The 27,835-nt window shown below is 60.8% G+C and overlaps 1 protein-coding gene across 1 annotated transcript in view; it reads left to right on the forward strand.

Annotated features, from left to right (window-relative positions):
* The window catches only part of NPHP4 (nephrocystin 4), a 110,159-nt gene extending 85,012 nt beyond the window's left edge, over positions 1–25,147 (forward strand). Inside the window, exons 19-32 of the mRNA XM_047868911.1 lie at positions 2,963–3,140; positions 9,249–9,374; positions 11,670–11,878; positions 15,631–15,857; positions 15,980–16,151; positions 16,437–16,532; positions 16,795–17,031; positions 20,258–20,414; positions 21,179–21,264; positions 21,821–21,906; positions 22,749–22,920; positions 23,531–23,710; positions 23,950–24,093; positions 24,686–25,147. Coding sequence (XP_047724867.1) covers positions 2,963–3,140; positions 9,249–9,374; positions 11,670–11,878; positions 15,631–15,857; positions 15,980–16,151; positions 16,437–16,532; positions 16,795–17,031; positions 20,258–20,414; positions 21,179–21,264; positions 21,821–21,906; positions 22,749–22,920; positions 23,531–23,710; positions 23,950–24,093; positions 24,686–24,826 — 2,211 coding nt within the window. The 3' untranslated portion in view covers positions 24,827–25,147. The remainder of the gene's footprint in view (positions 1–2,962; positions 3,141–9,248; positions 9,375–11,669; positions 11,879–15,630; positions 15,858–15,979; positions 16,152–16,436; positions 16,533–16,794; positions 17,032–20,257; positions 20,415–21,178; positions 21,265–21,820; positions 21,907–22,748; positions 22,921–23,530; positions 23,711–23,949; positions 24,094–24,685) is intronic.
* Positions 25,148–27,835: the final 2,688 nt, after the last annotated feature.

A 27,835-nucleotide genomic window follows, 5' to 3' on the forward strand; every position in this document is an offset into this window, starting at 1 on the left:
TCAGCCTCGGGGGCCCTCGGTTCCCCCCCACCCCCCACTGTGAGCCCTGCCCCTGCAGCAGCCCAGTCACTCCTTGCTGCTGGGTGGCCCTCACTGCGACGAGCTCACGGCTGCCATCCCGTGGTGCCCCTGGCTATGTGCGTGGCTCCCCTGACGCCACGCTCCCCCTCCTCCTCCTAAGGGCTGACGGGGCTGCGTCCCCCCTCCACCCGCCTCGGTGTCCATCTCTGCCCCCAGGGGAACAGGGTTGCCCACAGCGCGCACTCGCAGGTGTCAGCTCATGTTCTCGGTCCTCACTCGGTCCTCACTCTGGTCCCTTGGGCCTTCCTGGGTCATTGTCCGGTGCGGCCCCAAAGGATCATCGTGGCCACTGTGTGTTTCCCACACTGGCTGGTGATGTCCTGGAGGGTGGGCTTGGGATGGTTACCCCATCTCCAGCACAGTCGTGACCCACAGTAGGCATGGAGCTGTGTGGCTGAGAATGAGCAAACGGAGGGAGCAATGGGGGAAGAGGGGAGGAGGGGTGAGGAATGAGGATGGGAGGAGGGATGAGGAAGTAGGGGGAGGAGGGAAGAGGGGTGAGGGGATGGATGGGGGAGGAAGGAAGTGGGAGGAGGGGAGGAGGAGGAGGGAGTGAGGGAGGAGGGAAGAGGGGTGGGGGAATGGATGGAGGGAGGAGGGAGTGGAGGAAGAGAGGAGGGAATGGGAGGAGGGGAGTGGGAGGAGGGGAGGAGGAAGACGGAGTGAGGGAGGAGGGAAGAGGGGTGGGGGAATGGATGGAGGGAGGAGGGAGTGGAGGCAGGGAGGAGGGAATGGGAGGAGGGGAGTGGGCGGAGGGGAGGAGGAAGACGGAGTGAGGGGGGAGGGAAGAAGGGTGGAGAATGGATGGAGAGAGGAGGGGTGAGGGAGTGGGGGAAGAGGGAGAATGGAGTGGGGGGAGGACGGAGCAGGGGGTAGAGGGATAAGGGAAGGGAGGAGGGATGAGGAGTTGGGGGAGGAGGGAGGAAAGGAGGAGGCTTGAGGGAAGGAGGGAGTAGGGGAGGAGGGAGGAAGAGTGGAGGGAGGAGGGATGAGGAATGGAGGGAGGAGGGAATGGTGAGTGGAGAGATGAATGCAGGGAAGAGGGAGGGGTGAGGGAATGGGGAAGGAGGAAGGAGGGAGTGGACGAATGTGGGGAGGAATACTCATGGCAGTACTGGGGCCGCGCTGGAGGGGCAGAGAGGAGCCCCTGTGGATTTGGGCCCCACTGTGGCTCTTACCTCATCCCCAGCTGAGCCCTATGTCCCTGGGTGCCGTCACCTGGAGAGGAAGTTATTTTCTCTTGTCCTCTAGGAATAGCCTCTTAAACAAACGCTGTCGTGATTATTGACACTTACTTGGGTAAATTCAAGTTAAATTTTACTTTTTAAAAATAAAGTCTTTAAAAGTTGTGGCTGAGAGGAGAGAATCCCCTGGATTCCGAGATGCTGAGCTAGTTAGGAGCTGGGCCTGCGGGAGGGGTGCTCTGCAAGGCGTGGGCGTGGCTGCCCTCACCTGCTGCTGGTGTCGGGCGGGTACTGTCCCTTGGAGCCAGCGAGCCAGCGACAGTGCAGGCCGCATCTTCAGTTCCTGAGAATACGACCATGTAGTTAGGGTGATGGTGACAGTGGCTCCCGTGCTTCACTGACTGCGTCCCCACCCGGCCCTGAGCTCACGCTGCGTTATCCTCATGTCCGGCTGAGAAACCGAGGCCCCGGGTCACACCGGCGAGAGCAGCGCCAGGCTTTTCGCGCAGTTCTGACTCGGAACTCGTGCTCCTTGCCCTTACGCTCGGCTGTCCACAGATGAGAACTTGCCAGAAGCGTGCTTCTGAGTCAGAGGTGTGCATGTGCGAAAGCCTTGGCCTGCAGGGCCAGCCGGGCGTGCCGCCCGGGAGCCTGGTGGGGCCGCTCCTCCTGGATGAGGACGAGGGCGCCTGCTGGTCCCATACACCCACCTTTAAGGGTGTTGGCTTAAAGACTGTCTTTCCAATCTCAGAGTGAGAAGTGATAGCTCTTGTTTTTTGTTTTGTTTTATTTTGGGTTTTTGGCACTTCTGCTTCCCGGTGTGGCAGGGTGGCTTCCTGCAACGGAGATCGGTTGGCCGTTCTCCAGGGGGGTCCTGGAGAACGTGTGTGTGGTTATGTGGGGCTCTGTGGACCCGCACTGCTAAACAGGCAGGGTCTGAAGCACCTGGAAGCCGCCAGACCCACTAAGAAGGGGTCATTTTGGACACCTCTGCTCCCAGAGCCGGTCACGCCTGGTGCTGTAGACACAGAAGAATTCCAAAAGCTGGGACCTTCGTCTGGTCCCACGCGCCTGTTTGTGTGTGAGAAGCACTAGTTGAGAGGGCAGGTGACTTTTCCACGGCCTCCGAGGCCCAGCTGGGCCTGGGGGTGGCTGTGGTCCCACCATCCCCCTGAGGGCCTCACTGGTGCTTAGGCTCAGGCAGAGCACCGAGGGGTGAGCTGGGTTGGCAGAGGGAACCGGGTCAGGAAGGTCCTGGTGCTGGGTCTCACCAGCCCGGTCCTGGTGTGGACCCTCACAGTCGGGCCTCAGCCACCCTGTGACCCTGCTCCCACCCGCCACCTCTGACGTGCGATGTTCCCAGCCCCGGCTGTGTGTGGAGGTCTGTACTCTGTGTTCTGGGCCTGCTGTGCCTCCAGCCTTCCCTGCCTGGTTTACACCTCCTTCCTGAAGCTCTCGCCGGGGACGGGGTCCGCTCCATGTCCCCAGCCTTGTTCCGTTGCTCATTTTCCATCGTTCTTCCCACAGAAGGGGGGGCTCCAGGAGGGTGGCTGCCAGGCCTGTTTGTGAATCCGTGGCGTTTACTTGGTGAATCGGGTGCACTTTATTAAAGAATTTGCGGGAAAACCCGAGAGGACTTAGGTTTTCAGCAGGTGAGCTCTGCCTTGGCCGCCCTCTGACTGCCGCTTTCTCTGCAGCATCTCCTTCGCCAGGGGCGGCCGGCCGTGCAGGTCTCGCACGAGCTCGAGGTCGTGGCGACCGAATATGAACAGGACGTGGTGGTGAGTGGGGATGTGACCAGGCTTGGCAGCATCCAGCCCATCGGCGTCTACGCGGTGGTGAAGGGCTGGCTACACCTGACCCTGGCCAACATAGGTAAGAGGCCCCGTAGCTTTGCCTGGCCTTGTGCTGTCTCCCGGGTGGACGCTCATTTTCCCAGCTGGTGCGTGAGCTCCCTCGTGGCCGTATCGTGGGCATCACGTAATCAGTAGGAATTGAGAAAATCTCTCACGTCTGACCACTGAGTCTGCCCTCAACCCCTGGGCATTTGTCCTTGACTACTCACTGAGCATCTGACCATGAGCCTCTGTCCTTGACTGTGCGTATCTGTCCTTGACCACTGAGCACCTGTCCTTGACCATGAGCCTCTGTCCTTGACCATGAGCCTCTGTCCTTGACCATGAGCCTCTGTCCTTGACCGTGAGTATCTGTCCTTGACCACTGAGCACCTGTCCTTGACCATGAGCATCTGTCCTTGACGACTGACCATCTATCCTTGACCACTGGACATCTGTCCCTGACCACTGGATATCTGTCTCTGACCACTGGACATCTGTCCCTGACCATGAGCATCTGTCCTTGACCACCGGGCATCTACCCTTGACCATGATCATCTGTTCCTGACCACTGGACTTCTGTCTTTACCACTGGGCACCTGTCCCTGACCACTGGACACCTGACCTTGACCACTGGGAATATGTCCTTGATTACTGGGCATCTGTCCTTGACCCCTGAGCCTGTCCTCAACCACTAGGTCTGCTCTTGACCCCCGAGCCTGTCCTGGCACCAGTTGTTTGGTGTTCCTGATTTCTTTTCTTTTAAACCTATTTTTTTAAACGTTTATTTATTTTTAAGAGAGAGCACGTGCGTGCATATGTGAGCGGGGGAGGGGCAGAGAGAGGGGGACAGAGGTTCCAAAGTGGGCTCTGTGCTGACAGCAGAGAGCCTGACACGGGGCTCAGACTCCTGAGCCATGAGATCATGACCTGAGCTGGAGTCAGACGCTCAACCGACTGAGCCCCCCAGGCACCCCTGGTGTTCCCGATTTCTGATCATCTCAGCCTTGGCCACGTTTTGTTTCTTGGTGCTGTCTATGGGGCATCCCTGTCACAGAGATGAAATGCCTGGTTTCAGGGGAGATTTTCATCTAGAGCATCAGCCCGTAGAATTACCTCATCACGAGAGAGGCAAGAAGTGTTCCTCGACCTCCATGCAGCTTGGGGATGAAGGAACAGAGAAACACACTTCTTTAGAGCCTAGCGCCCCGACCTTCTTCTGACGGTGTCCCGAGGGTTGCTCCCCAGAGACCCTGAGCGCAGCCCGGATGCTCCTCCGTCCTCGTGTGGGTAGCAGGGCGCTGGGCTGTGCTGGGCAGGGCTACGGTGGTCCCGCCTGGACGTTCTGGAGGCTCCACCAAGGCCCTGATGGACAGGACGTTGGGCCGGGCACGCCTACCTGTGCCCCCCGCAGGGAAGAGGGCCGGAGTGAGGCCTGTGGGGCCAGAGGGCAAGCCCATGCAGTCTCCCTTGAGGGGCCTGTGGAAGGGTTGGGGTTTTTGGGGTGAAATGGCAAGCAGGATGGAAGCAAGCCATTTGAGGTTTCCGGAGCCGTGTCTATCTAGATGGGACTCAAACCTCTCTCGTTTTATTGGGGAATTTTCCATTCCTCAAAGCCCAGCCCGACTTTAAAGCCTGGAGCCCCATGGGCCCCATCCGGCCGTGTGGGCGGTGCAGAGGCGGGCAGGCTGGGGCGGCCGCAGCAGGAGGAGGGCACAGCTCATTAAGTCAGGTTGGAGGTTTCTGCCTGCTTGTTTACAAATGTAGGATCCGAGGCAGCCTTGAAAACAGACAATATGGAAACAGCAAAACTCAATTAGGTTCTGGAGAAATAAATGAGCCTCATGTGAGAAGCAGACATCATTCAGAAGCTCACACGAGCGAGGGAGCTGCGAGAGGCACTCTGTTTCTGAGATTGCGTTGGTTATTTTTATATTTATTCACCAGCCCACAAATGTGCAGTGACTCCGGGTTTTAAATCTTATCTTCAGAAGAAAGATTAGCTCCATTATATGTTATCTTAAATTGTCATTTCCATACTTTGCCTGCAAGAGAGCGATAGCGCCTGAGGGGAGAGAGCTGGAGACGCTGCCGCGAGGCCGGGGCGAGGACGCAGAGGGGGGCTGACAAAGGACAGATGCCGAGCAGCACATTTGTGTCCGTGCGGCCGCGCTGTGGTTGCCTGTGTAAATTTTGCATTTTTCGGATAAAACAAAGAGGTGTCGTAGCTTTTGTTTCTTTATAAAACCGATTGTTCTGCGCCGAGCTGCAGGCACAGGCCTGCAGATCGGATGAGGGCCGTGTGAGCCTCCGGGAGACGGGAGCGGGGTCATTGCCGGTGTCACAGTGCCTGCTTGGCCTCTCCCGGATGATGCTCCGTGGCTCTGCATTCCCAGTGCGTGGGGTGAAGCGCGAGGCCACGGGACGAGGGGCCCGTTCCGCGCCCAGGCCTCCCGTGAACCTTCCCGTGGTGGGGGTGGTGCTCCTGCCGGCGGCCTCTCGGCTCCGATGGGCTCCGTGATGGTCTCTGTGGCCTCGTTTGCCGTGTCTCTCGGTGATCGTGGGTCACGTAGGGATCGCGAGAGCCATGCTGTCCCGTCCCAGCGGTCCTGGCTGTGCGGTGTGGGTGTGGCTGTGGCTCATCGGGAAGCTCAGTTATCACTTGTGTCTGCAGCCCTTCCTGGGGGCACCCCGGGAGAGTGAGGGGCTGCCCCGATCCCCAGCCCCGTGGGTGGATCCCCGGGTTGTTAGGGCTGAAGGAGGACCAGGTGGTGTGCGCTCTGACAGAGAGCCTGGATTTGGGGCCGGACAGCGGTGACATGCTCTGCGGCCGCCGCGTCGGGAGCCCTGCCCGCCTGGAGGCCGTTTCTGCTCCCACAGCAAACATGTGGGTCCGCAGCTTAACCCAGTCTCCCTGAAGGGAAAGAAAACCCGCAGCAGTTTGAGATCGCGGACCGTGCCCGGAGGAGGCCTGTGTCTTCGCTGCGTCCGGGCCTTGAGGAAGCATGTGTACGTTCATCTTATCCGGTTTGTTTTCCCGCTTCCGAATGAATCACCGATGTGAGCACAGATACCGTCAGAGGAAATGGTGGAGCTCAGGGAAGGCCCTTGTCCGTCCGGAGGTGATCACGTGGTCCTGCTGGTCCCGCCCGCACACTCTGGCACACTCTGGTGACCGCACGCTCTGGTGACCGTCGTCCCTCCTCCTGAGAGGCGGGGCTCCAAGGACGCCGGCCGCCCCCGCGAGCTGTCTGCACCAGACCCCGCCCTGCGTGTGCTCCCCGGGTTTCCGTGCGTCCCTCCCAGTGGAGCTGTCACCAGTCTGCGCGTTTCAGCAAGACTGCGGTGAAGGCCGCCTGGCCTGTGCTTCAGGGAGGGTCACAGACGGTTCCCAGCTTCGCTCAGGAGTGGCGTGAATCCACTGCCAGGTGACTGACAGAGCGGGTCCTCGGGGTGGGGTGGGGAGCTTGCGAGACCCTCTGGCCCCACGCCGCCCTCCTCACCAGGAAGAAACCGCGCTGCGAGCCAGGAGCCCCAGCTGGCGGCAGGAACTGGGCACCTGTGGCTGGCTGGCACCAGGGCGTTGAGGGTCAGACTTGGGGCTTGTGCTCCTGGGAGCAGGAGCTTGGCCCTGCTTGACCAGGCTGTGTGTCCCTGCCCATCTGTCCCCCTAGGGGCCCCGGGGCTTCTTGGGGACACTGCTGGTTCTGCCTTGTGGGGGTGTTCGACCAGCACTGGCCATGGTGACCTGGCCTGGTGGTGAGAGATTCACGAACGGGTGGAGAGCAAGCGGGGGGCCCGTCTTGCCTCGACTTCTGTTCCTCTTGGACTTGAGGGGACAAAGCAGCCCTGAGGCGTCAGCAGCCGCCGATCCCAGCAAAGGGATGTTGACACCAGGTTCTGTTCTTGGGGACAAGCATCACAAGCCTGTGACACTGGGGTAAACAGACCCCCGGGAGATGAGAGGAGTGTGTTTGGCAGGAGACTCACAGCTTCTGTCACAGAGGGTGGGCGGTGGGTGGACCCCTGTGGGCAAGTTCTCAGCTTCCCAGCAGAGCAGAGATGGAGAACATTCGGGGCTCCAGAAGCGCGTTCTCAGGACACAGGGCCGGCACAGGTGGGATTGTCACCTTAGCGGCCGCCTTAGTGGCCGGACGAGTGAGGGGCCTGCTGCAGAGGAGGCAGTCCTGCTGTCCGGCGTGTCACAGTGACTTGGCGTGCACCCGGCAGGCGACGCCTGGGCTCGGGGACTGCTCTCTGCCTGCTGTGGGCAAGTGGCTTGACCCCTTGCTCCCCAGGCCTGAGGTGAGGTGCTGTGTCAGAGGAGGCTCCGCCCCTGCCCCAGGCGGTGGTCTCCCTGACGGGGCGTGGGAGGCCGCGGACGCGTCACACACACCTGCCGGGGCTGCTTGTGGAGCTGTGAGCACCTGTGGGCAGTAGGGCGGATGACCAGGAGCAGCTCCTGTCGCAAGAAGGCTGGGGGGAAGGCCAGTCTGGTTTGGGATGCTCAGAAGGCGCTCAAGACGACTGAGGAATTTGCAAACGAGAAGGACGAAAGTCCCCAGAGGGGAGGACCCTGCTTACCGTTTATTGCCGGCCTCTCAACCACCCCGAGTGAGTCACTCCTTGATTTGGCCAGAGCTGGTGATCTGTCATTTTTGAATCGAGCGTTTTCCCCCACGCCCAAGTTAGAGCCTTTGTCCTTGCTGGCCTCCTGAGAGTGGTCTGCTGTCACACCCACATCTTTGGGGTCCCCGGCTGCGCTTGCAGGGTCCAGCTGCTAATCCCTGGGGTCTGCAGGGGCGGCTGCAGCAGTGGCCCCATTGGTGGCCGGCAGAGACCACATGACCTGCCTTGAAGGACAGGCGTTTCCTCCCCAACCTCAGCTCCGAACCCGTCGAGAGGGAGACCCTCTGTCAGGCAGCTGGAGATGAAAATGTCACTTTTGTCACCACTGCTGAGGACCTGCTCACACCGTGGTCACGGGTGTGCTCGTGTGCCCGGCGCCGGGCTCGCCCTTGAGAGCGGCCGCCTCTGGCAGAACAGAGGCAGAGGAGGGCAGAGTGGAGCCGGGAAGCCACTCTGTCCTGTCCTCCCCTGGGCAGAGTGGAGGCGGGGAGGGGGTACTCCCAGAGAGATCGCCAGGACGCCCCACACCTGCAGGTGTTCCGCCCCGGCCAGTGGGATTCAGGGAAGCCAGCCGCACGAGTGTTTCATTGGAAATCTGACGTCATCAGCTGTGCTCTGCCTCCTTGCAGTGGGAGTCGTGTCCGGGCACCGAGGCTCCGTCCTCCCTCCCGGGAGAGATGTTTCTGCAGGCAAACACTCCTTGTCCCCGGGCCTCGCAGACATCGGCCCATTAGCAGCCTGGGCAGTTGTGCGGTGCCCTGTGCCTCTGGGCTCGTGCCCCATCCCTCTGAAGCTCATGCTTCTGTCTGAGGCTTCTTTATGGGAACAGCTCCAGAAGATTCTAGCTTGTGGAGGCTCTTTTACCTTCAGCGTGTTGTCAGGGTTTTGTGGACGTGCACAGAGGCCTTCCTTGAGCAGGGTGACATCGGAAAGGCTGGCGCCGGGGTGTGACAGCCGTCCCACATCACGAGGCCGCTGGGGAGATCACGACCTGAGTCTGAGCAGGCGCCCTGAGTACCTGCAGCTTGAGCTCGCTGTGGGGAAGCAGACGCGTCTTGACCACCAAGCAGATTCGGGACCCAGCGTGCCATTTTGGGGTGTTAGCAGGCTGGGGGTGCGGACAGCCCTTTGCAAACCAGAACTTCCTGCAGGGTATATTGATGTGTCTCATCAGACTCCTTTTCAGTGTTAATACCTTATGCTGGTTTTTTTTTTTTTTTTTTTTTTTTTTTTTTTTTTTTTATGAAATTTATTGTCAAATTGGTTTCCATACAACACCCGGTGTTCATCCCAGCAGGTGCCCTCCTCCATGCCCATCACCCACTTTCCCCTTTCCCCCACCCCCCATCTACCCTTAGTTTGTTCTCAGTCCTCAAGAGGCTCTTATGGTTTGGCTCCCTCCCTCTCTAACTTTTTTTCCCCCTTCCCCTCCCCCATGGTCTTCTCTGAAGTTTCTCAGGATCCACGTAGGAGTGAAAACATGGTATCTGTCTTTCTCTGTATGACTTACTTCATTTAGGTCACGTGTGTGAGCAGAGAGGAAGGGATTCCAGCATGTTGCCACCCTCCAGGTCACGGGTCATCTCAAATGACAGAACCGGCCACTTCGAGGGAGGCAGCCTGCTCAGGCGCGGGGCGCCGAGACGTGAGTGGGGAGTGGGCGGGGGCAGCTGGGTCACTTGCATGTGAGATTGGTGTGGGGGTGGGGTGGAGTGAGGGCTGTGTGTGTGCGCGCATGCACGCAGGTGCACGTGTGGGCCCGGGTGGGGCTTTGCCGGCCCTCTGGATCTGGGGCAGCGCCGTGGCCGTCGTGTCCAGCTCAGCGCCTGCCTGAGTGGCCGGCAGGCCGCCCCAGCACCCAGCACGCTGGAGACCGTGCTCTGTGGAGGCTCTCTGCGCTGTTCTGTAGACAGATTCCAATCCTGCGAGTAGCATGTGTTTTTGGATAGCTGCCCATCTGCAGGGGAAGAGGAAACGAAGAAAAGGTCAGGATGCACGGAGACTGAGTTTTAAAAAGCAAATTTGAAAACCCCACGGCGGGGAGAGGAATAAAGCATTACGGAGCCTGGGAGTAAGGCTGCACTTGCTGAGAATGTTGTTCATAGCAGGGAGCGTCCAGGGGTTTCCGTCCCCTTAGATAACCCGCAGACCTGGAAGCAAAGTAGGTGTCGGTGGGACGAAAAGCGGGGTGCGCCCTCCGGGCAGTGTCCCCATGCTGCAGGCCACCGGGTGTGGATCCACAACTGCCCTGCGCTTCCCGTGTGGACGGTCCTCTGATGCTGTTGGCCTTGAACCCTTGCCCCCGCTCCTCGAGGCCTCCGGGACCCCACGAGCTCCCTGAAACTCCAGCCAAGACTTCGTGGGTGTTCGTACGCTCTCCTGGGAGAGGGGCCCCAGGGCTCCAGATGCTCAGAGGGGTCTGAGAGCTGTGATCCAGTCAGGCGGAGAGGCGTTCCAGGCTTCCTGGTTGTAGTGTTGAAGAAACCGAGGCAGAGGAGGTCTTGTGATGTGGCCCGTTGAGTGGGTAAGGGTGGTGAACTTGGGTGGGGATCCAGACTTCCCACTTAGGGGCTGGTATTTCTCCATCCCTGGCCGGTCCAAGAACAGGCTAGGAGTATGTGTGAAAGGCACGGCCTCGGGACCCAGCAGGTCAGGGGCTCTGCCAGACAACGCAGGCAGCTGTGACCGGTGAGGGTTTGTTGAGCGAATTGAGAGTCTCTGGAGTCATTGGTTCCCGACCCGGGGCCTGTTTGATCAAAGCCAGAGGACGGGGCGCTTCATCGGACAGCCTGTCTTCCCCCACCGGGCAAGGCTCGGGAAGCGGGACGTTGTGCAGAGTTTGAGGAAGTGCTTCTAGGCTCTCTGCAGTGCTGGAATCCCATTTCTGGTTTCTTTGGGACTGGGTGACGCAGTCTGACACGTGAGCCCGTGGATTAACCCCCAGCCTTGCTTGTCTCTTGCCCGTTTCCTCCCCTTGGGACTGTGGGCCTCAGGCCGCTCCAACCCTGCCCGGGTGGGGTCGCCCCCCGCACATGCCTGTACCGCAGATGTGAGAAACATTGTTTGGGGGTGGACATTTTACTAGTCTAAACCAACTCATGGCGTCTGAAAAGCAGCTAAACACCTTTAAAATAGACACTCACTTCCCGTGGGGTCTGCTGGTCCCAGGAGTCAGGGAGGGCCCAGTCCTAAGCTGGGTGCTCCTTCTCATCTGCCCACCTGCGCCAGCTGAGTGGTGGTCCGGGAACCTCGTGTGTCAGCTTGTGACCTGGTGTGAGCCACGTGTTGGCTTTGTCACCTGAGGGAGTGCAGCACCCTCAGGCTCCTGCTGGTGCCTGGCCTATTTTGGCTTCCATTTGTCTGCGAACATGGCTTTCGTGTACATCCGTGGTTTGAGCAGAGGCCCCCAAAGGAGTCGATGCCCTGGGGGCCTGGCTGTCTAGAGGCAGCCAGGTGCAGAGTCAAGGGCATGAGCTCTAGAGCCGGGTCTGGTCTGAGCCCCACCCACTCCTGAGCCGCCTGGGGCTTCAGTCCAAGTGGGCAACTCCTCAGAGCCCCTGATTCCTGATGGGAGCTCACAGGTGGGTCTGAGGACCTGAGAGCGCAGAGTGGTGGATGTCCTGGGTGAGGGTGTCGGCAGCCCTTGAGAATCCAGGGAGCATCATCTTCTAGAACGCTGATCTTTTTCTCCTCTGGAAAATCATCTAATAGTGTATTAATTTGTCGGTAAGGACCAAGATCAGTTCCTTCATTTGAAAGGCTAGTAAAGGGAGGGAGGCAGGGAGGGACACCGTGGAGACCAGGTTATAGGATTACCATCTTCGTCCGTATCGCTGGGCTCCCTCCCTGGGTGAGGTGGCTGGAGGCCCGTTGCCGGGTCTGCTTAAAGAACGTAAACTCTACACTTTAACTTCTTGCTCCCTCTTGAACCTTCCAGCAGTAAAAAACGTGGTCCAAGCACAGAAGCTGGCTGATGTGGACTGTGAGTTGGCCGCCATGCTGTTTGTGCCCACGCAGCGCAGGAGCAAAGGGCCCCAGGGCGCCGGCCACGAGGGGGACGCCGTCCGCAGGCGCAAGCTGGAGCGGATGAGGTCCGTGCGCCTTCAGGAGTCCCGAGGAGAGCTCAGCTGCTGGGGGGCCAGCATGTTGGTGAGGGCTTCGTCCATCCCCCGCCGCCCCCGGGGTGTCCCCGTGCAGGGTAGGGGGTGGGGGGCAAAGTCATTGTGAGCAAAAGAAGCCTTGTCCTTTGTCCCCTCTTCCCCCGCGTGGTTCTCTCTCTCCCTCCCAAATCCTACTTGTAGAATGTAGGGGAGATGCCCCTCTCAGCCATCAAGGGAGGTTTTCAAGCCAGAATTACCTGGAGAGCTTTGACAGAAGCCGATTCCTGGGCGGCACGCCTGCAAATCCTGTGTCCAGTCGGGCCGGGGGTCCTGGGAACCGGGGCTCTTCAGAAGCTCCGTGGGGGATCCTGAGGGTCCCCCAGGTTTGGGGTCAGAGCTGCGAACGGTTTCCGTGTCTTGGGCTGTCAGTGCAAATCAACTGGTCATCCCGACCAGAAAACTTCCCATTTTGGGCTAAAAATCTCAAGAAGAGCCTGGTGTAAAATCGTGCGGCACCAAAGTGACAGGAGGGTGGTTGTACCTGAAGGGTTTCTGGAATCAAGAAGCCGCAGGGATCTCGAGAAAGATGTTTGAGGGTCACCGTCTACATCAAGGCAGGCAGGTGTCTGGAGAGATGTGTCTTCTCCAGGGGCAAAGCCTGCTCGGCCCTTGGTGCTCCCAGAAGCTGGGGAAGAGGGCTCCCCGCCCTCAGGCGGAGGCTGTAGGGAGAGAGGCGCAGACAGCTCAGCGAGCAAGATGTAGAGTGTGGTGGGAGAGGAGAGGCCCGGAGTGAGCTGGCGGGGCTGGGGTCTGGATGGGCCTCCTCCCCTACGGCAGCTGCTGAGGGGCCTGGTGGCTCCGAGGCCCCTTGGCTCTGTCGGTAGCCACCTGGGCTCTCCAGCAGCCCTGCCCCGGAGGGCGGTGGGCCTGGCGCACTGCACGTGCTCAGTGAGGCAGCTGCCAAAGTCGGCGCTGGTGTCGTCGTTCTTCTTATATCGGGGGCGGGGGAAGCGTCTCCTCCTATTTGACACGTTCTGGTAGAGATTCAGCAGCTCGGAGCCCTCATTCTGAATACAGCAGTGAATTTGGAAGTAATTGGATTTCTAAGTATGAGGAAACGTTACACCAAATTCTCATGATCTTGAGAGTGACTTGGCTTGTCGGGTACGCGGCACTTTCCCTTGCATCTAGAACCGTCTTCGGGAGAGAGGGTAGGAGCTCAGGGCATCCACCGTCCTCTGGGCGAGGAGCGCTGGAACTGGAGAGGCTGTCACGGCAGAGGCGCTGAGCCCCAGGCCTGGTCCTTGGCGCCTGACGGGTTCATGCCGCCTGGTGGTCTTGGGCCCCGGAGGCTGCACCTCGGGAGGCGGAGAACAGCGCTGGGTGTGGTGTTCTTCCCCGGCAGTCGTGACGGACTCGAGGGATGCTGATGGCCTGGGGGCTTCTTGGGCCAGTGGGAGAGCGTGGAGAGAGGCCAGATCCCCGTGTTCGCATCCTGGCTGTTGCTTGGGACAGTCACTGCCTCCACCTGCGGGTGGCCCCCCTTCATCTGTGTCCGGTGCCCGGGGCAGTGGCCGGCCCTGCCTTCTGGCGTCGGTCAGCCTCAGCTGCTGTGTGCTGGGTGTGAGTCCCAGGCTGCGGGAAGACCTCGGTCTGGGCGCCTTCTCCACAAATGCCCCTTCTCCGCCCCCTGAGCCTGGGGAGGAGGGCTGGCAGGCTGTCTCCTTGTGTGTGTGTGTGTGGGGGGGTCCTCTGAGGTGGCAGTGACAAAGCCCAGCGCACGCAGGTCTGTGCAGCAGTGGGGTCCCCAGGGCCCTCCGCCTGGGCTCCAGACCGGCTGTTCCGTGGTTGAGCAGGTGCCCAGCACTCTGAGCCTGGTGTTGCCAGGCGGTCCTAGGTTGCTGCTGTCAGCCCCTGGGACCCGCCCCCGCCTCTTCCCGCTCCCGCAGCCCCCGGATCGTCCCTCACGGTAGCCGTCTGGCAGCACTACCCCCATTTCACGTGGCCATCCTGTGCCAAGTGCCACGGAGGAGAGCTGCCCAACCAGAGCAGGGTAACGCGCTCGCCCTTGACCTGGTCACTGGGACATGCAGGGAGGGGCTCTGCTGCCTGTTGGGACCCGAGGGATCCGGTAAGTGTCCTCACCCTTTGCCCGCCTGGATCTTGAATTGAGAAGTCAGGAGTATGGCAGAGGGAGACCAAAGTGTCACCTCTGGTACTGATGACTCTAGTGACCTTAAAGCGGATCCTGGAGACTTGGCGCGGTGCTCGAGCCACAGAGTATGGAGCTAAGGCCAGACCCGAGCCTCCCGGGCAAGGCCATACGGCGGCACCTTCTCCCCGCCACCCCGCACCGCGGGCGAGGACCAGAGTGAGCACCTGATGCTGTGTCCAGGCAGGCGGGTCCCAAGAGGAAGAGGCAAGGGAGGGCAGGGCTGTGGCTGCCTGGCTCCTACTCCAGAACTTTCTATCAGAGAAGTCGCCCGTGTCAGTGGGGTGGAGGGAGGCCCAGGCCGCCTGGTAATAGCCGCCTCTGTGGTATGCATGGAAGGGCGCGCGACCGGCGAGGAGCCCTCCTCACAACCCGCAGGGTCATGCCGACTCCGCCTGTGGCCTTTCACCGTGTGGTCTGTGCTAAACCAGGCAGTGATGTCGTGGTGCCCTGCCCCGGCCTCTCCCCTCGAGCCTGCTGTGTGCCATCCACTGGGGGGCAGTTCAGATTTTGTCCCCACAACTTGGGAGTGGGTCAGAATAGTGCACTGCCTCAATTTGGTTGGAAAGCCGCTCTGTGTTCTGTTTCTCGGCCTAAATTTTGTCTGGCCGAGCTGCCCCGTACTCTGTGAAGAAGCGCTAATCATCGGTGTCCGTGTAGGGAAGCCTCCAGTGTGGACACAACCCTCCTCCTGTTTCTAGATCCACAGGGAGAAATGGAAGGCTCCCCTTGCCAGGGGTGGGGGGCAAAGGATGTTGGAAAGTCAATATCCAAATAATTTACACCAAATTTTGTCCTTACCTCTTGAGGTGAAGTCCACAGGCGTCCAAGCGGCCCTGCCCTCTGATGCCTGGGCCTCCCTGGTGTTCAGAGGTTCTCAGCACGGGGCCTCCCCAGTGTGGGGGTCCCCTTCTAGGTCTTAGATCTTGTGGGGCAGCCTCCACGGGCCTCACTCCTTAGTAAGTCACACAAAAGATGCAGGCCGGCCTCTGGCCTCTAGAACACCCCGTTTTGGCCAAGGCCAAGGAGTCAGGGCATCGAGGCAGGAGGTGGATGAGGGACCTGTGGCTGAGCCCCACTGAGGCAGCGTGCCCACTGTCTGGACTCTGGCCCAGCTCAGGTCATCCGGGCCCCTGCTCGCAGAGTAGGCTCCTGCTGCCACGCTGGAGACCTGCGCAGCCAGCCTGTCCCGTCTTCGTTCTGAGGCCGTTCTTTCCTCTTTTGTTGACAACCTCTGCTTCTACTCAACTCCCCACTACACCCAGACGCCAGCCTCGAGGCCCTGGGGGGAGCTGGCCTCACGGGCGGTTGTGGTCTCTTGGGAACACGCAGGGCGGACCCTGCCTCCCCGGGGGTTGACCTCGACAGGGCACCGAGGAGCCTGGAGTGCTGCGTAGACCCGTTGTTCTCTGTCCTCTGGAGCTGGGGCGGGCCAGTCCCATCCAACCCAGGTGGCTGAGGAGGGGGGTGGTGGTGATCCCAGAAGAAATTTGGTATTTGGGGCGGGGGGGGGGGAGGTGGCCACATAGTCCTTGAGAGGGAGAGTGAGGCCGGGACTGTGGCCCGGTTGGGCACCCGTGTCCCCGCAGGCTCAGCAGAGCGTCCGCGCACAGCACGCACGCGACCTGCAGGTCATTGCCGCCTATCGGGAGCGCACGAAGGCGGAGAGCATCACCAGCGCGCTGAGCCTGGCCATCACCACGAAGCACACCGTGCACGTCACGCTGGGCACCGCCGAGTTCTTCGAGTTCGCCCTTCGGAACCCCCACAACACGCAGCACACGGTGACCATCGAGGTGGACAACCCTGAGCTGAGGTGCGTGTGAGCGGCGGCCCCGACGGGGTCCTCCGTCCCCGGTGCCATCTCTGAGCGGGCGGGCAGGGGACTCGCCAGGAAGCACGTTTCTGCCTCAGCAGCGCGTCTCCCCCACCTTCTAGCATCATCTCGGACAGTCGGGAGTGGAGGTTCTTCAAAGACGCGGCCAAGCTGCACACGCCGGTGGAAGAGGACATGTTCCGTCTGCGGGGCGGCCTCGCCCCGCAGCTCTTCCTGCGCCCCCGGGAGACCGCCCACATCCCCTTCAAATACCAGACCTTCTCCGTGGGGCAGGTGGGGAGGCCGCCCTTCCAGGGCCGGCCGGGCTGGACAGGCATGCGGGGGAATCGCGCCAGGCTGAGTAGCGGTGGCCCGTTTCTGCCTGTCCCTCCGTGTTGCAGGCCGATTAGCCTTCGGGTGTCACCCGCTCCACCGGGCCCTGCGCGTGCGTGTCCACGGCGGGCCTCGGGAAGGGCCGGCCCGTCCCCTCTGAATGCTCTTATCCGCGTGGGCACAGAACTGCCCCTTCCCTCAGAAGAGCGAACGGGTTGAAAGTTCCCAGCACTTTGTGTTCTCTAGTTAATGCTGTTTGCCCACGTCTTCCGTGGCGTGTGCGCTGCTGCGGGAAATGTGGGCGTGGGGGTTTCCATCGAGGGACGTGAGCGCTACGTGCCCGTGTGATGGGGGGGGCGCGAGGCGCGCGGTTCGTCCGTTTTATTGACTTTTGAGGTCAATTCTGTAGGACAGGTCTCCTCACTTAAAGGGGCCTGAGGGACTCTCGGAGGCACACAGATCCCTATGCAGGCTCTTCGGGTGCACTTTTGGGACAAGAGGTCGTAGGGACAGTGAAGATCAGGCCTTTGGCTTCAGGCAGAGCGGGTCGCGTGTCTGGTGGCCTGCAGGGCTCATGGCAGCTCCTGCTTCCTCTTTGGGGTAGCAAGGCTGGTTCGTGACAACGGCCGCCTGGATGGTTATCGTGAGAGCAAAGGACACTGTGCACAGGGGCCCCAAGGGGACAACTGTTTCTACAGTGCCTGTCAGCCTCCGACTCCCATCCCGTGACTCACTGGTGCCAATTGGTGTCTCACAGGCCCCTGCTGAGCCGAGCTCTGAGAAGGGCACGGACCCCGGATCGCCCCAGAAGCGCAGTGCAACGCCGACCAAGCACGCCAAGGTAAAGGGGCGGGAGGCCTCTGGTCCCCGACATTCGCAGGGTCTTGCGGTGAGAGCCAGGTGTCCTCTGAGCTGACCCGGTGAGGTGTTCATGATTTCTATTGTTACTCGGCCTCTGGGTCCCGGCCTCGGCCCTTCCCTGCCCCTGCTCCCAGGGAGGGTGGTGGCGGGGCAGGGCCCCCAGAGGTGGACTTTCGTGTCCTGACGGGGCAGTGGCAGCTTCAGCCGATACCGGTACAAGCCTCCGGGTGGGCGTCTGGGGTGGAAGCGTCTCCCTGGCCGCTTGGCACCTTGCAGCTCTTGGTTTGTGTGTGCCACCCCACGGCCCTGCAAGTGCAGCTGTCCCAGCATGCGGCCACCACACACGGGGGTCAGATGGGCCCCGTGACCCTCGTCCGCGGCGTTCCCGCGTCCCCTAGAGTCAGTGCAGGGGGAGGGGGTCAAACGGGCCCCGTGACCCTCGTCCGCGGCGTTCCCGCGTCCCGTAGAGTCAGTGCAGGGGGCGGGGGAGGGCTACTTCTGGGGATCCTCTTGCCGCCTCTGAGGGAAGCGTGTTTGCACACACAGCTGCCTGCCTTCAGAATGTTCTCAGTGAGAGCTTGGGACGCTTGTTGTTAGGAGTTTCTGAAGCTTTTCTGGGGGAGACAAATGCCCGTTTGAAGTAGTTTGAAAGTAAAAACAGAAGGGACAAGATTTTGCCCCATCGCTGCCGAGGACAGAGGATTCCAGTGAATCCCAGATGAGGAGCCAGCTCCCAATGGCAGGCCTGTGTCCCCGTCTCACCGTGGTGGCAGCTGGTGCCCACGGCCCCATCACCAGTGCAAATGGCTGTATTTTACCTAGACGTGGAGGCACAGCTTTGCCTTAAGGAATACGTCAGCGCTTTATTAGGGCTGTCGATGAAATCCGAGAGGCTGATACCTTTTCCTTACGTGAATTTGGAGTTTGAAAGCAAACCCCAGAAATCTTAGGAGCTCATCCACGATTGCCTCAGTCTGTGTGCCTGACACGTGAGGACGGTGCCACTGTCCCTGCCGTGCCGCCAACAGTCCACTCTGTGGTCGCCTGTCTCTGGTCTGTGTGAGTCCGGGCCAGTGATCCCGTGCCCTGCCTCTGCTGTCCACCTCAGACTCATTGCCCACGCTCATTTTCAGGGTGGAAAACGGGGCGATTCAACTTTTCTCCTTCTCCCTGTGCTTGTTTGCTGTGATTCTGCTGGAAATAAGCATTTCCCACCAGCAGTGCGGTTGCCCTGAAATGTCGTCTTTTTTTTTTAAATTAAAAAAAAATGTTTATTTTTGACAGAGAGAGAGAGAGAGAGAGAGAGGGACGGAGAGACAGCGTGAGTGGATGAGGGGCAGAGAGAGAGGGAGATCCAGAATCTGACGCAGGCTCTAAGCTTTGAGCTATCAGCACAGAACCCGACATGGGGCTCGAACTCATGAACCGTGAGATCATGACCTGAGCCGAAGTCGGACGCCCGACCGACTGAGCCCCCCAGGCGCCCTGTGCCTGAAAGATACTTTACACCAGAAAGTCAGGGTCCATGTTGGACTCTTTCATTTTATTTATCAGTTTTCAAAATAATGAATTGTACCCTAGCAACCTCCAGAGATGGCCCAGTTTTTGGAGTCTCATTGTGAACGCAGGTTTATATTTGCTGCTTCTCGGCTGAGGCCGGCCTTGGACGCTGGACCTGCCCTCCCTCTGGCACCGCCCTCCCTTTCAAAGCACCGTTAACTAGGCTAACTCCTGATGTTACCAAGTCACTGGAAGGGTAAAACCAGAATTCGAAGCCTTCAAGGAGGCAGAAATGGCAGAAAGCGGCTACTCGCCCCCACTTGTGCTAGGGAACAGAGGGAAGAAGCCAGAAATCCTAAGACTCGGGGGCTCAGTGTGGGTGGTGAGCCTGAGACTTGTCTCGAGGAGGGCGCCATCCTGCCGTTCAGGGTCTGCGGTGTGGACGGTCGCACTCTGGATCCAAGCCCCGCTGTAGGGAGAGCTCCTGTTGGGTGAGGCTGACCGGAAGTTTCCCTTCTCCGGAGCCTGGCTGTCCTCTGTGCTTCCAGGAGCCGCCTGGGGAGCAGAGACCTGGTGTGGGGGGGCCCAGCTGTGAGAGCAGGGGGGTAGAGAGACCTGGCCCTGCATGGGCAGCTGGATCCATGCGTGGAGGTGTTTGGCTTGAAGTCTCAGCGTTGGGTGCAGTTCTGGCCAGAGGGTCCGGGCACAGATGATGGGCCCGTGGGAGCTGCTCTCGCAGCCGGGTGAGCACGCGTGAGACAGGGACGGAGACCTTTCGGGTGAAGGTCCGAATAGGCACAACCACGCGCAGCTCTGCTCCAGGGGCCGAAGGTGGGGAACCAGCAAAGAAAAGCCAGGACGGCGCCCCTGGAGTCTGGAAGGGCGGCTTCTTCGGGCGGGGCTGGCGGGGCACCCAGGGCTCAGCGGTGTGGATGGCGGGGCTGTCGCCGCGGGGATGTGGGCTCTTGGTGGCCGTCCTGTTACGATTTGCGGCTTGAACGTAGTTTTACACGGCTGGCTTTGTATGTGTGTACATCTGAGGGATTCCACGATCAAACAGGCCCGCGCGGAACGTCTGTCCCGTGTGTGGAGGGGCTGAATGGAGGCCCAGGCTCTCTGGGGACGTGGGAAGGTTGCCTGCCTGCCCCCGTTCAGGGGCCTGGAGGGCTCGGGGAAGGAAGACACCTGTCAGTCGTCCACAGCAGTGCCTCTTTGGGATAGAGAAGTTAGGTAACTTTTTTTTTTTAAAGGAAGTTTATGTTTGTAGCCATTCTGCTTTAGGTACAGCCCCCTTTTACCGCCCGGAATCAAACAGCCCGTGCTCCGCTGCCCTCCGCTAGCGTCAGGCCCCCGAGCGCCTTCCCGGGGCGCACGCCTGGTGGAGGGGGATGAGGCTGACGTTGGGCCGCAAACCTTGGTCAGCGGCGCTTGAGGGGCGTGGCTGGCTGATGAGAAGTGGCAGTCGCGGCGGCCCCGCGTGACCCGTGTGTCCCAGGGGCGTGCCCGCGTGCAGCCACGTGCCGGGTGCCGCCCCTTCGGCGTGGGCGTACGTCGCCGCGGACTCTGCCCCGTTTCTGATGCGGCCGCCCCTCCCCCGCCCCCGGGGGCGAGCGGGCCGCGGAGACCAGACCGGCGTGGGGTGTGGCGCGTGCGGCTCTCCGGGGCCTGCGGGCCGGTCCTGACGCTGGCGCCTCCCGCTCCCGCAGGTCGTGTTCCGGGGCGGCGGCGGCAAGCCCATCGCCGTGCTCTGCGTGACCGTGGAGACCCAGCCCCCCGCGGCGGACCAGGTCTTCCGCTTCTACCATCCGGAGCTCACCTTCCTGAAGAAGGCCATCCGCCTGCCCCCCTGGCACACGCTCCCAGGCAGGTCCCAGCTGTCCCCGCGGCGCGCGTCTGCCAGGCTCCACGGACGGGAAGGGGCCTTTCCCCGAGGGGCACGAGTGGCATCATCGTGTTATCCCCCGATGCTCGGACTCCAACCTGTGACCCGTCCGTACATTCTGCCGTTTTGAATTTTGGATTCTGGATTTTGAAACGGCCACCTTCCCGCGTGCTCTGAGATGTCGGGGCGTGTCCTTGGCCGGCTGCTGGTGCCTTCTCGGCCCCGAGGGCTGTGCGGGGAGGACGCGCGTGCCTCCCGCTCCCGACTCACTTGCGTGGCTCTGGCCCGGTGCTTTCAGAGCACGACGGCGCCTTGGTCCGTCGTCTCCCCCTTGCCCCCCGTTTACTTTGGTCCCTCCCTTTGGAGAAGGCCCCGAGGCCGCGGCTCCCAGCGGAGGTGCCGGTGCCCCAGCAGGCGGGACTGGGGTAGGGTGGCATTGCCCACCGCCCAGCGGGCATCTGTTGAGCCCCTGTGACGGGCCAGGCCTGTCTAGAAAAGATTTTTTTTTTAATGTTTATTCATTTTTGAGAGAGACAGAGACAGAATGTGAGCGGGTTAGGGGCAGAGAGAGAGGGAGACACAGAATCCACAGCAGGCTCCAGGCTCTGAGGCATCAGCACAGAGCCCGACACGGGGCTCGAACTCACAGAGCTGTGAGTTCATGACCTGAGCCGAAGTCAGACGCTCAACCGACCGAGCCACCCGGGCTCCCCAAGATGTTTGTTTGGATGATCCCCCTCACCAGGTGCTCCTGTGGGAAGACCTGGCGAAGAACCCCAGGTCCATGTCCGATGTAGTGACCCGAACGTCATTTGTGAGACCCAGAATGTGGTAAGTCCCGCTTAGCCCATCTCCCAGCCAGCCCTCCTCCTGTCGTCCAAGCCCCTGACCTCCTGCGGCCTCTTCATTGTGAGGTTTCCATTAAGTGGTGTCTTTCTCAGGTGCTCAAGGGCTATTTGGACATCCTTGTGGGAGCTTTATGCATGAATTCTCATCTCTTCTGCTAGGAGATCAGCTCTTTGATGATCTGAATTTAAATGAAAGAAAAAAGGCGTGAAGCAGAGTGAATAGATTGAGTGGTAATTAAACCACTTATTAATTGCCATTGTGTAAAGAATAATGGCAATAATTGTATTATGACTGGTTAGGAAACTGGATAAAGTCTCCTGCAGAATATAATTATTGAACTCAATATGAAATCGAGAAGTTAATGATTTTCTTTTTGGCAGTAAAAAAAGATAGCGAATTCTGACTAATACTGAAAATTAAACACCTGTTGGGGGGAAGGGAGCCTGGTTCATGCCTGTTTTCACTTCGTGTGGCTCCGGGGGCTGGGCTCGGAGTGGGCAGGCAGGCGGTGTCCTTAGGGTGTGCCTGTGTCCGGCAGGGCCCTGGGGAGCCACGGGACGTGTTCTTGAAGGTGGCTAGTGGTCGGAGCCCAGAGAGCAAAGACTTCTTTGTCCTCGTTTACACGTAAGTCCGAGAACCTGAACCCCGGAGGTCTGGAGGGGCGGGCGTGGGTGAGAAACTTCTGGCTTTGGCATTGGAAGGGCCGGCCCAAGCCTTCCTGAGCTCCTGACGGGGGTCGTTGTCGGGTCTTTGGTCACGGGAGGTGAGACTCCAGGACTGGCAGGAGCCTCGCAAAGGGCGCCCTCTGCTCAGAGAGGCACCGGCAGCCTGGGGGACGCACAGAGAGCCCTCCAAGGTGCTCTCTGCGCTAGAACGGTGCCTGGTTCCAACGAGGGGAGACAGGAGGTGGCGGCCATTGTCCTTCGATGCCTGAGATGGTGATCACATCACCTCCTGCTTCTCTCACTCAGTCGAAATGACCCTTTTCCTTTACCTTTTCTTTGGAAGTCTCCTATCCCAACCCCTTGAGGACCCTTTAAAACTGGGGCCGGCTGGGGGCTTTTGAATAGCACGTCCGGGACTGGGGCAGGGCTAACTGAGCTCAGGGCCCGTCTCGGGCTGTGTGGACAAGGGGCAGCGCTCCTGAGCCCCACTCACAGGAAGGGTCCGTGTCCTGTGACCCCAGGCAGCTAGGATGGGGCCCTCGAGCTCAGGCCCGCGTGGCCTCTAGGCCCACATGCACTTCCATGTTACGCGCTTCGCCCCAGACCCCCTGGTTTGGGATTGTTGATTTCTGGCAGAAGCCCTCGTCGTCATCCGTGCAGGGTGTCGTGGTGGAGAGTCCAAGTGGTGTGAACGTGACGGCGGCCGGGCTCCACCCTGTCCCCTTGGCCCCTGTCCTCCTGGCCACCTTGTCGGCCTCCTCCTGGCTTCCCTCTCACGCTTGGTGCTTCCGTCCCGCACAGGGATCGCTGGCTGGCGACACCTGTCCAAATATGGCGGATCCACCTCCACTCCTTACAGCGCGTGGACGTGTCCTGCGTCACAGGCCAGCGGACCCGCCTGTCCCTTGTCCTTCGGGGGACACAGGCGGTTAGGAGAGTGCGAGCTTTCACCTCACACCCCCAGGAGCTGACAGTAGGTCGCTGGGTGTTCTCTGGCCTCTCCTCACCCTCACCCCACCCTGGGAACGGACGGCGTGGGGACTGGCTGCAGCCGGCCTGAGTCCCGAGAACAGGCTTGGGGCTTGGCCGTCTTCATTCAGGTTGGTAGATACGCCATCCTGGATGAGTGACCTAGAAACCCCAAAGGCCGATATTTAGGATTGGTGGAAGGTAAATGCTAAAAGCGACTCTGCAGTTAATTTAGAATCCGGGTCACGGGGGCTGTGCGGACTCCCTGCCTCTTGCCAGGGTGGAGAGAGGAGCTCGTTGAGGTCTCCCCTGCCGGGGCAGCCCTGGTGCTCAGGGGACCGTCACACAACGGGGGCACTTGCCCGCATGGGTGGCGATGTGGACCGTGCCGCACAGTGACGCCGAGGGCGAGGCTGGCATTGTCCCTCGGGCCCCTGCTGACCTCGTGCAGGGCACATGGGCCTCCCCACCCCGGAACGGCTGGGGTTCCCTTGGGATTCCCTTGGGATTCCCTTCGGATTCCCTTCGTTCCCTGCGCCGCGGGCGTCCAGGAAGCCCTGGTCTGCACAGCGCGAGGGGCCGTGTCCTGACCCGGTTCTCTTCCGCTCTCGAAGACTGACCCCAGAGGTGTGTTCGTGCTGCCCCCTCGCGGGGTGCAGGACCTGCATGTGGGCGTGACGCCCCGCAGGGCGGGGACCCGGTTCATCCACCTCAACCTGGTCGATGTGGACTACCACCAGCTGGTGGCCTCGTGGCTCGTGTGCCTCTCGTGCCGCCCTCCTCTCATTTCCAAGGTCAGTGGGGGAGGGGGCAATGTGCTGGGCCACAGGGTATGGGTGGTTCGTCACCTGTCACCTGGTCCTATGACCCGATCTCAGGCGGGGGTTGCCTTCTCCGCCGCCTGTGGCCTGGGGGTGGCGGTGGGGCTGCTCCTGTACGGTGAGCCCCCGTCTGTCGTATTCGTGGACGTGCCCTAAGTTGGGCCGCACGAGCTGAGCCGGCTCGGGAAGGGTGACTGTCCTCGCCCCCACAGGCCTTCGAGATCACGCTGGCCGCAGGGGAAGGCAAGGGCGCCAACAAGCGCATCACCTACACCAACCCCTACCCCACCCCGAGGACCTACCGCCTGCTCAGCGACCGCCCGGACCTGCTGCAGTTCAGGGAGGAGTCCTTCCAGGTGCGCAACGCCGGGCGGGGGGCGGGGGGGCCGTGTGGGGGCCCCTTGGACCCTGCGGTGTGAGGTGAGCACCGCGTTTAGGAGCATTTCTATCCAGTGACGGTCTTGAGAGCCCGGGAGGGAGCAGAGCCGTTCTGAACTGGGGTGGGGGGAGCGGACACCCCTCACTGAGCTCTTCTGCCTGTGCGTCTGGGGCCCCCCTATCTGGGCACCATTGTGGGGGTTCTGGTGGCCAGCCTGCCCTCACTTTATCAGCGCTTTCATCTGCAAGTGCCCTGCAAATTAGCCTTTCCTCCGTTGTGGGTATTTCAAGGCAAGTACGGCGCTGGCAGCCTGGCGGCCAGGGGAGGGCGTTTCCTCAGTCGGGAAGCGTCCCCCGGGGCCGTGGGAAGAGCAGGTGTGGCCGGGGACTCTGCGAAAGGAGTTCGGAACATCTGGTGCCTGGCGGCCCCGCACGCACCCTGCACCCGGGGCTGGAGCCTCAGCTTAACATCCTCCGTCAGCCTGGGGTTGCGCATGTAGAACTTGCCGGAATAGAGAGAGTAGTGGCTGGGGTGGGGCTAGGATTTGATGCTTACCTGCGTGCGTCTAGGTTGGGGGAGGAGAGACCTACACCATCGGCCTGCGGTTTGCATCTCGCCAGAGCGCCGGGGAGGAAGAGATTCTGATTTACATCAACGACCACGAAGACAAAAACGAAGAGGCCTTCTGCGTGAAGGTCACCTACCAGTGAAGTGGTGGCCGGAGGGGCCGGCACGGCCCTCCTGCCGCAGCACGGGGACAGACTCACGTGCTCTGGCCGCTCCTCCCCTCGTGCCTTGCTGGGGCCACTGGTGAGCGTGGCCGAGGGTGGAGGGGGCGCCGTGCTCCTGACCGCTCTTACTTCGGCGCCAGCCACGCGGCGAGCCCCGCGGGCGTCCTCAGCGAGGGCACGGCGCCGAGAAGCGCGGGGCTCGTGTCTCTCTGCTGTGCTCGGGAGATCGTCACTGTTTATGATGTTGATTTGCTTCTCAGCAAAGTGTATTTTATGAATCATCTTAAATGATAAAATTATGTTTTCTTACTGGATTTTGTACAAACGTGATTTGCTATGCAATGTTTTATATTGGTATTATTTCATATCTTTTTTTAAGTTGTGGCGGAATACTAAACCTTCTCTGGTTTTCTCTGTTGACGGTTTTCTTGAGTGCTTTCTGCTGTTTTCACTGTTGTCAGAGGCTCTGGCATCATCAGGCATAAGCCTGTATTGACCTTGAGGACAACATGGCTGAGGGGCAGTGGGGTGGCCTGGGGCCTCTGGCCTCCCGGGGAATCGGCTTGGACCCGGCTGAGGCGGGTGGGGTGCCTGACCTCTGGTTCTGGTCCCCGCCTCCCCCTTTCAAGGACCCTTATGATTACATTGGGTCCCCCCATGAAAATCCAGGGTGGCCGTCCCGTCTCAAGATCCTTTCCTTAATCCCACCCACAAAGTCCCCTTTTGCATGTCGGGTCACTTAGTCATAGCTTCTAGGGATTAGGACGGGGTCACCCTGGGCCTTTTGCTGTCCACCGGAGTCCACTTGGCCAGAACCTAGTCACGTGGCTGTACCCAGCTCCGCAGGGTCTGGGAGCTGCCCTTCTGTTGGGTGTCGTGTGTCCAGATAACTGGGAGTGTTACGACTGAGCCGGTGGGGCGGGTTTTGGGGGACGACTGCGGCCTTTGCCACAGTTGCTGGTGGAGAAGCTGCGACCTGGGTGGGCTGGGAGCACACTCGGAGGTGGGGGGACAGGACAGAGGATGGAACATAACCAGGGGGCAGAGCATCGTGTGGTTTGACCGCAAAAACTTCACTTTCAGTTCATTGCAAACACAGATGAGCGGGAAGCGGGGGACCCTGAGCCCTGGCAGGTAGTGAGCCAGGCTGTTCCTAATTTGGGGTGATGAGAAGGCAGCAGAGTGGCGGCCAGCCATCCGAGTGTGCAGACGGGTAGCCGAGGCCACCGAGAGAGGAAGCCTGTGGGGGTGGGTCTCTGGGGCACCCTGCGCTGGGGGCGGGGGTCCTCCCACAGTTAGGAGCAAGACCCAGGGCACGGGTGTGCTCACAAACGGCTGTGAACAGACGCTGGAGAGACGGTCCTCAAGGCAGCCCAGTGGTGAGGGGCAGGACGTCAGATGCCCTCGAGGACCCTGATTTAGAACTGGGCCCTGTTGGCGGGGTTAGAGAATCATCTGTGCTGGAGCCGGCCTGCTGCCCATGTGCCCTGCCCGGGCACGGGTCCCGAGCCCTGCCCCCGAACGTGCACCGCAGCGTGGAGGTCGGATTCTGGGGCAAGTTCAGCAGGTGTGCTTATGGGTCTTTCTACCGTGCGTCAACGTACCAAAGTTCATCTCCGACTCTGTTGTTGTTTGCGTGCCCCACGCTGTGCTTTCCTAAAGGGTGGCCTCTAAGTTTGCACTTGGGTCACAGGGCAAGAGCTCAGCTTGTCTGCACCCTTTGCCGGGCCCAGCACGTGTAGCCAGATCCAGGCAGCCGGCCCCGAGCCTGCAGGGAGACCTCCAGGCTTTGGTTTGCGGTGCCACCTGCCGAGCCCCGCGTGGCGAAGCTGTGGCAGCGGTTGCAGGGTCTCGTCGCTCACGGCCGCCATCCGGGCAGCCTTGTCGCTCTCGCCCACCGAGGTGTTGGGGGGAGACGGCCTTGCTCCGTCGGCCTCGCCTCATGAGTCTCCTGCCGTTCCCGCAAGGCTGCGCGGCTGCGATCAAGGCTCGTGAGTCGCTACTGCCCGTGACCGGCAGGGAGATGAGCTGTTGGGGTTGTCTCCTGCCAGATGACTTCGGTGTTGGATGTGATCGTGAAGCCACTATGTTCCGTTTCTCTCCCTCTCTCTCACTGGGGAGGGGCGTTGGGACCACTTCCTCCTCCTCTCGGAGAAGACCTCGGCCAGATGCACGGAGGTCTGTCCGGACACGGCGTCCGCGCTGGGGGTGGGCGACAGACGACTGGGGCCGTGGGAGAATCAGGTGAGAGACGGACAGGAGAGTCGGGGGGCCCCTTTCTCAGGGCCCGCTGGGCTGCAAGGTGGCAGTCGGCGGGCCCCCGTGGTACAGAAGCAGGCCAGCTCCGCGATTCCAGGACTGCAGGTCCTCGGTCCCATGGCCATGCGGGGACAGGGAGGGTGGGAGGAGGGGGTCTCTGAGGGCAGACGCACGGGTGGGTGTGTCTTTGAGGGGGGAAGGGTGGCTTCCCTGGGGGCAGCCGACGGAAGCAGGCTGGCTTCTCAAGGGAGTAGAGAGGGCGGTCGTTCTTCTGTTGTGCCCCTAAGGGACCTGCACACCCTGTGAAATGGGGGTGCCTTCGGGGCTCTTTACAGAGAAGCCCTCCCTGACGACCCCCGCTCCCCACTGCTTGTGGCTTGTGCCCCTCAGTGCCTGTGCTGTGTGGCTCCCGGCCGAAGGTCAGGATTTTGGGTCTGTCTTCCCAGTGGCCGGGGGTTGAGGACTTGGGTTCCCACACCTCCCGGCTTCACAGGCTGGGACTGGCCGAGCGGACAACACCCCGACTTTACTCTCACACCTGACGCGCTGCCGAGCCCCGGCCAGAAGATCTGGTCACTGTGCTCGCTCGCTGTCCTGGTGAGACAGGGTGAGGAGGGGTCGCCCGTGGGGGAGGGGGGGCGCTGGACCCTTTCACCTCCATCTCCCCTCGCTTCCAGATGCTTCCAAGAGCTGGGAAGTCACAGGACTACTGCTCTTCCTAGAGAGGCG

This window comes from Prionailurus viverrinus, chromosome C1, assembly GCF_022837055.1.
Source record: "Prionailurus viverrinus isolate Anna chromosome C1, UM_Priviv_1.0, whole genome shotgun sequence".
In the NCBI taxonomy this organism is placed as follows: Eukaryota; Metazoa; Chordata; class Mammalia; order Carnivora; family Felidae; genus Prionailurus; species Prionailurus viverrinus.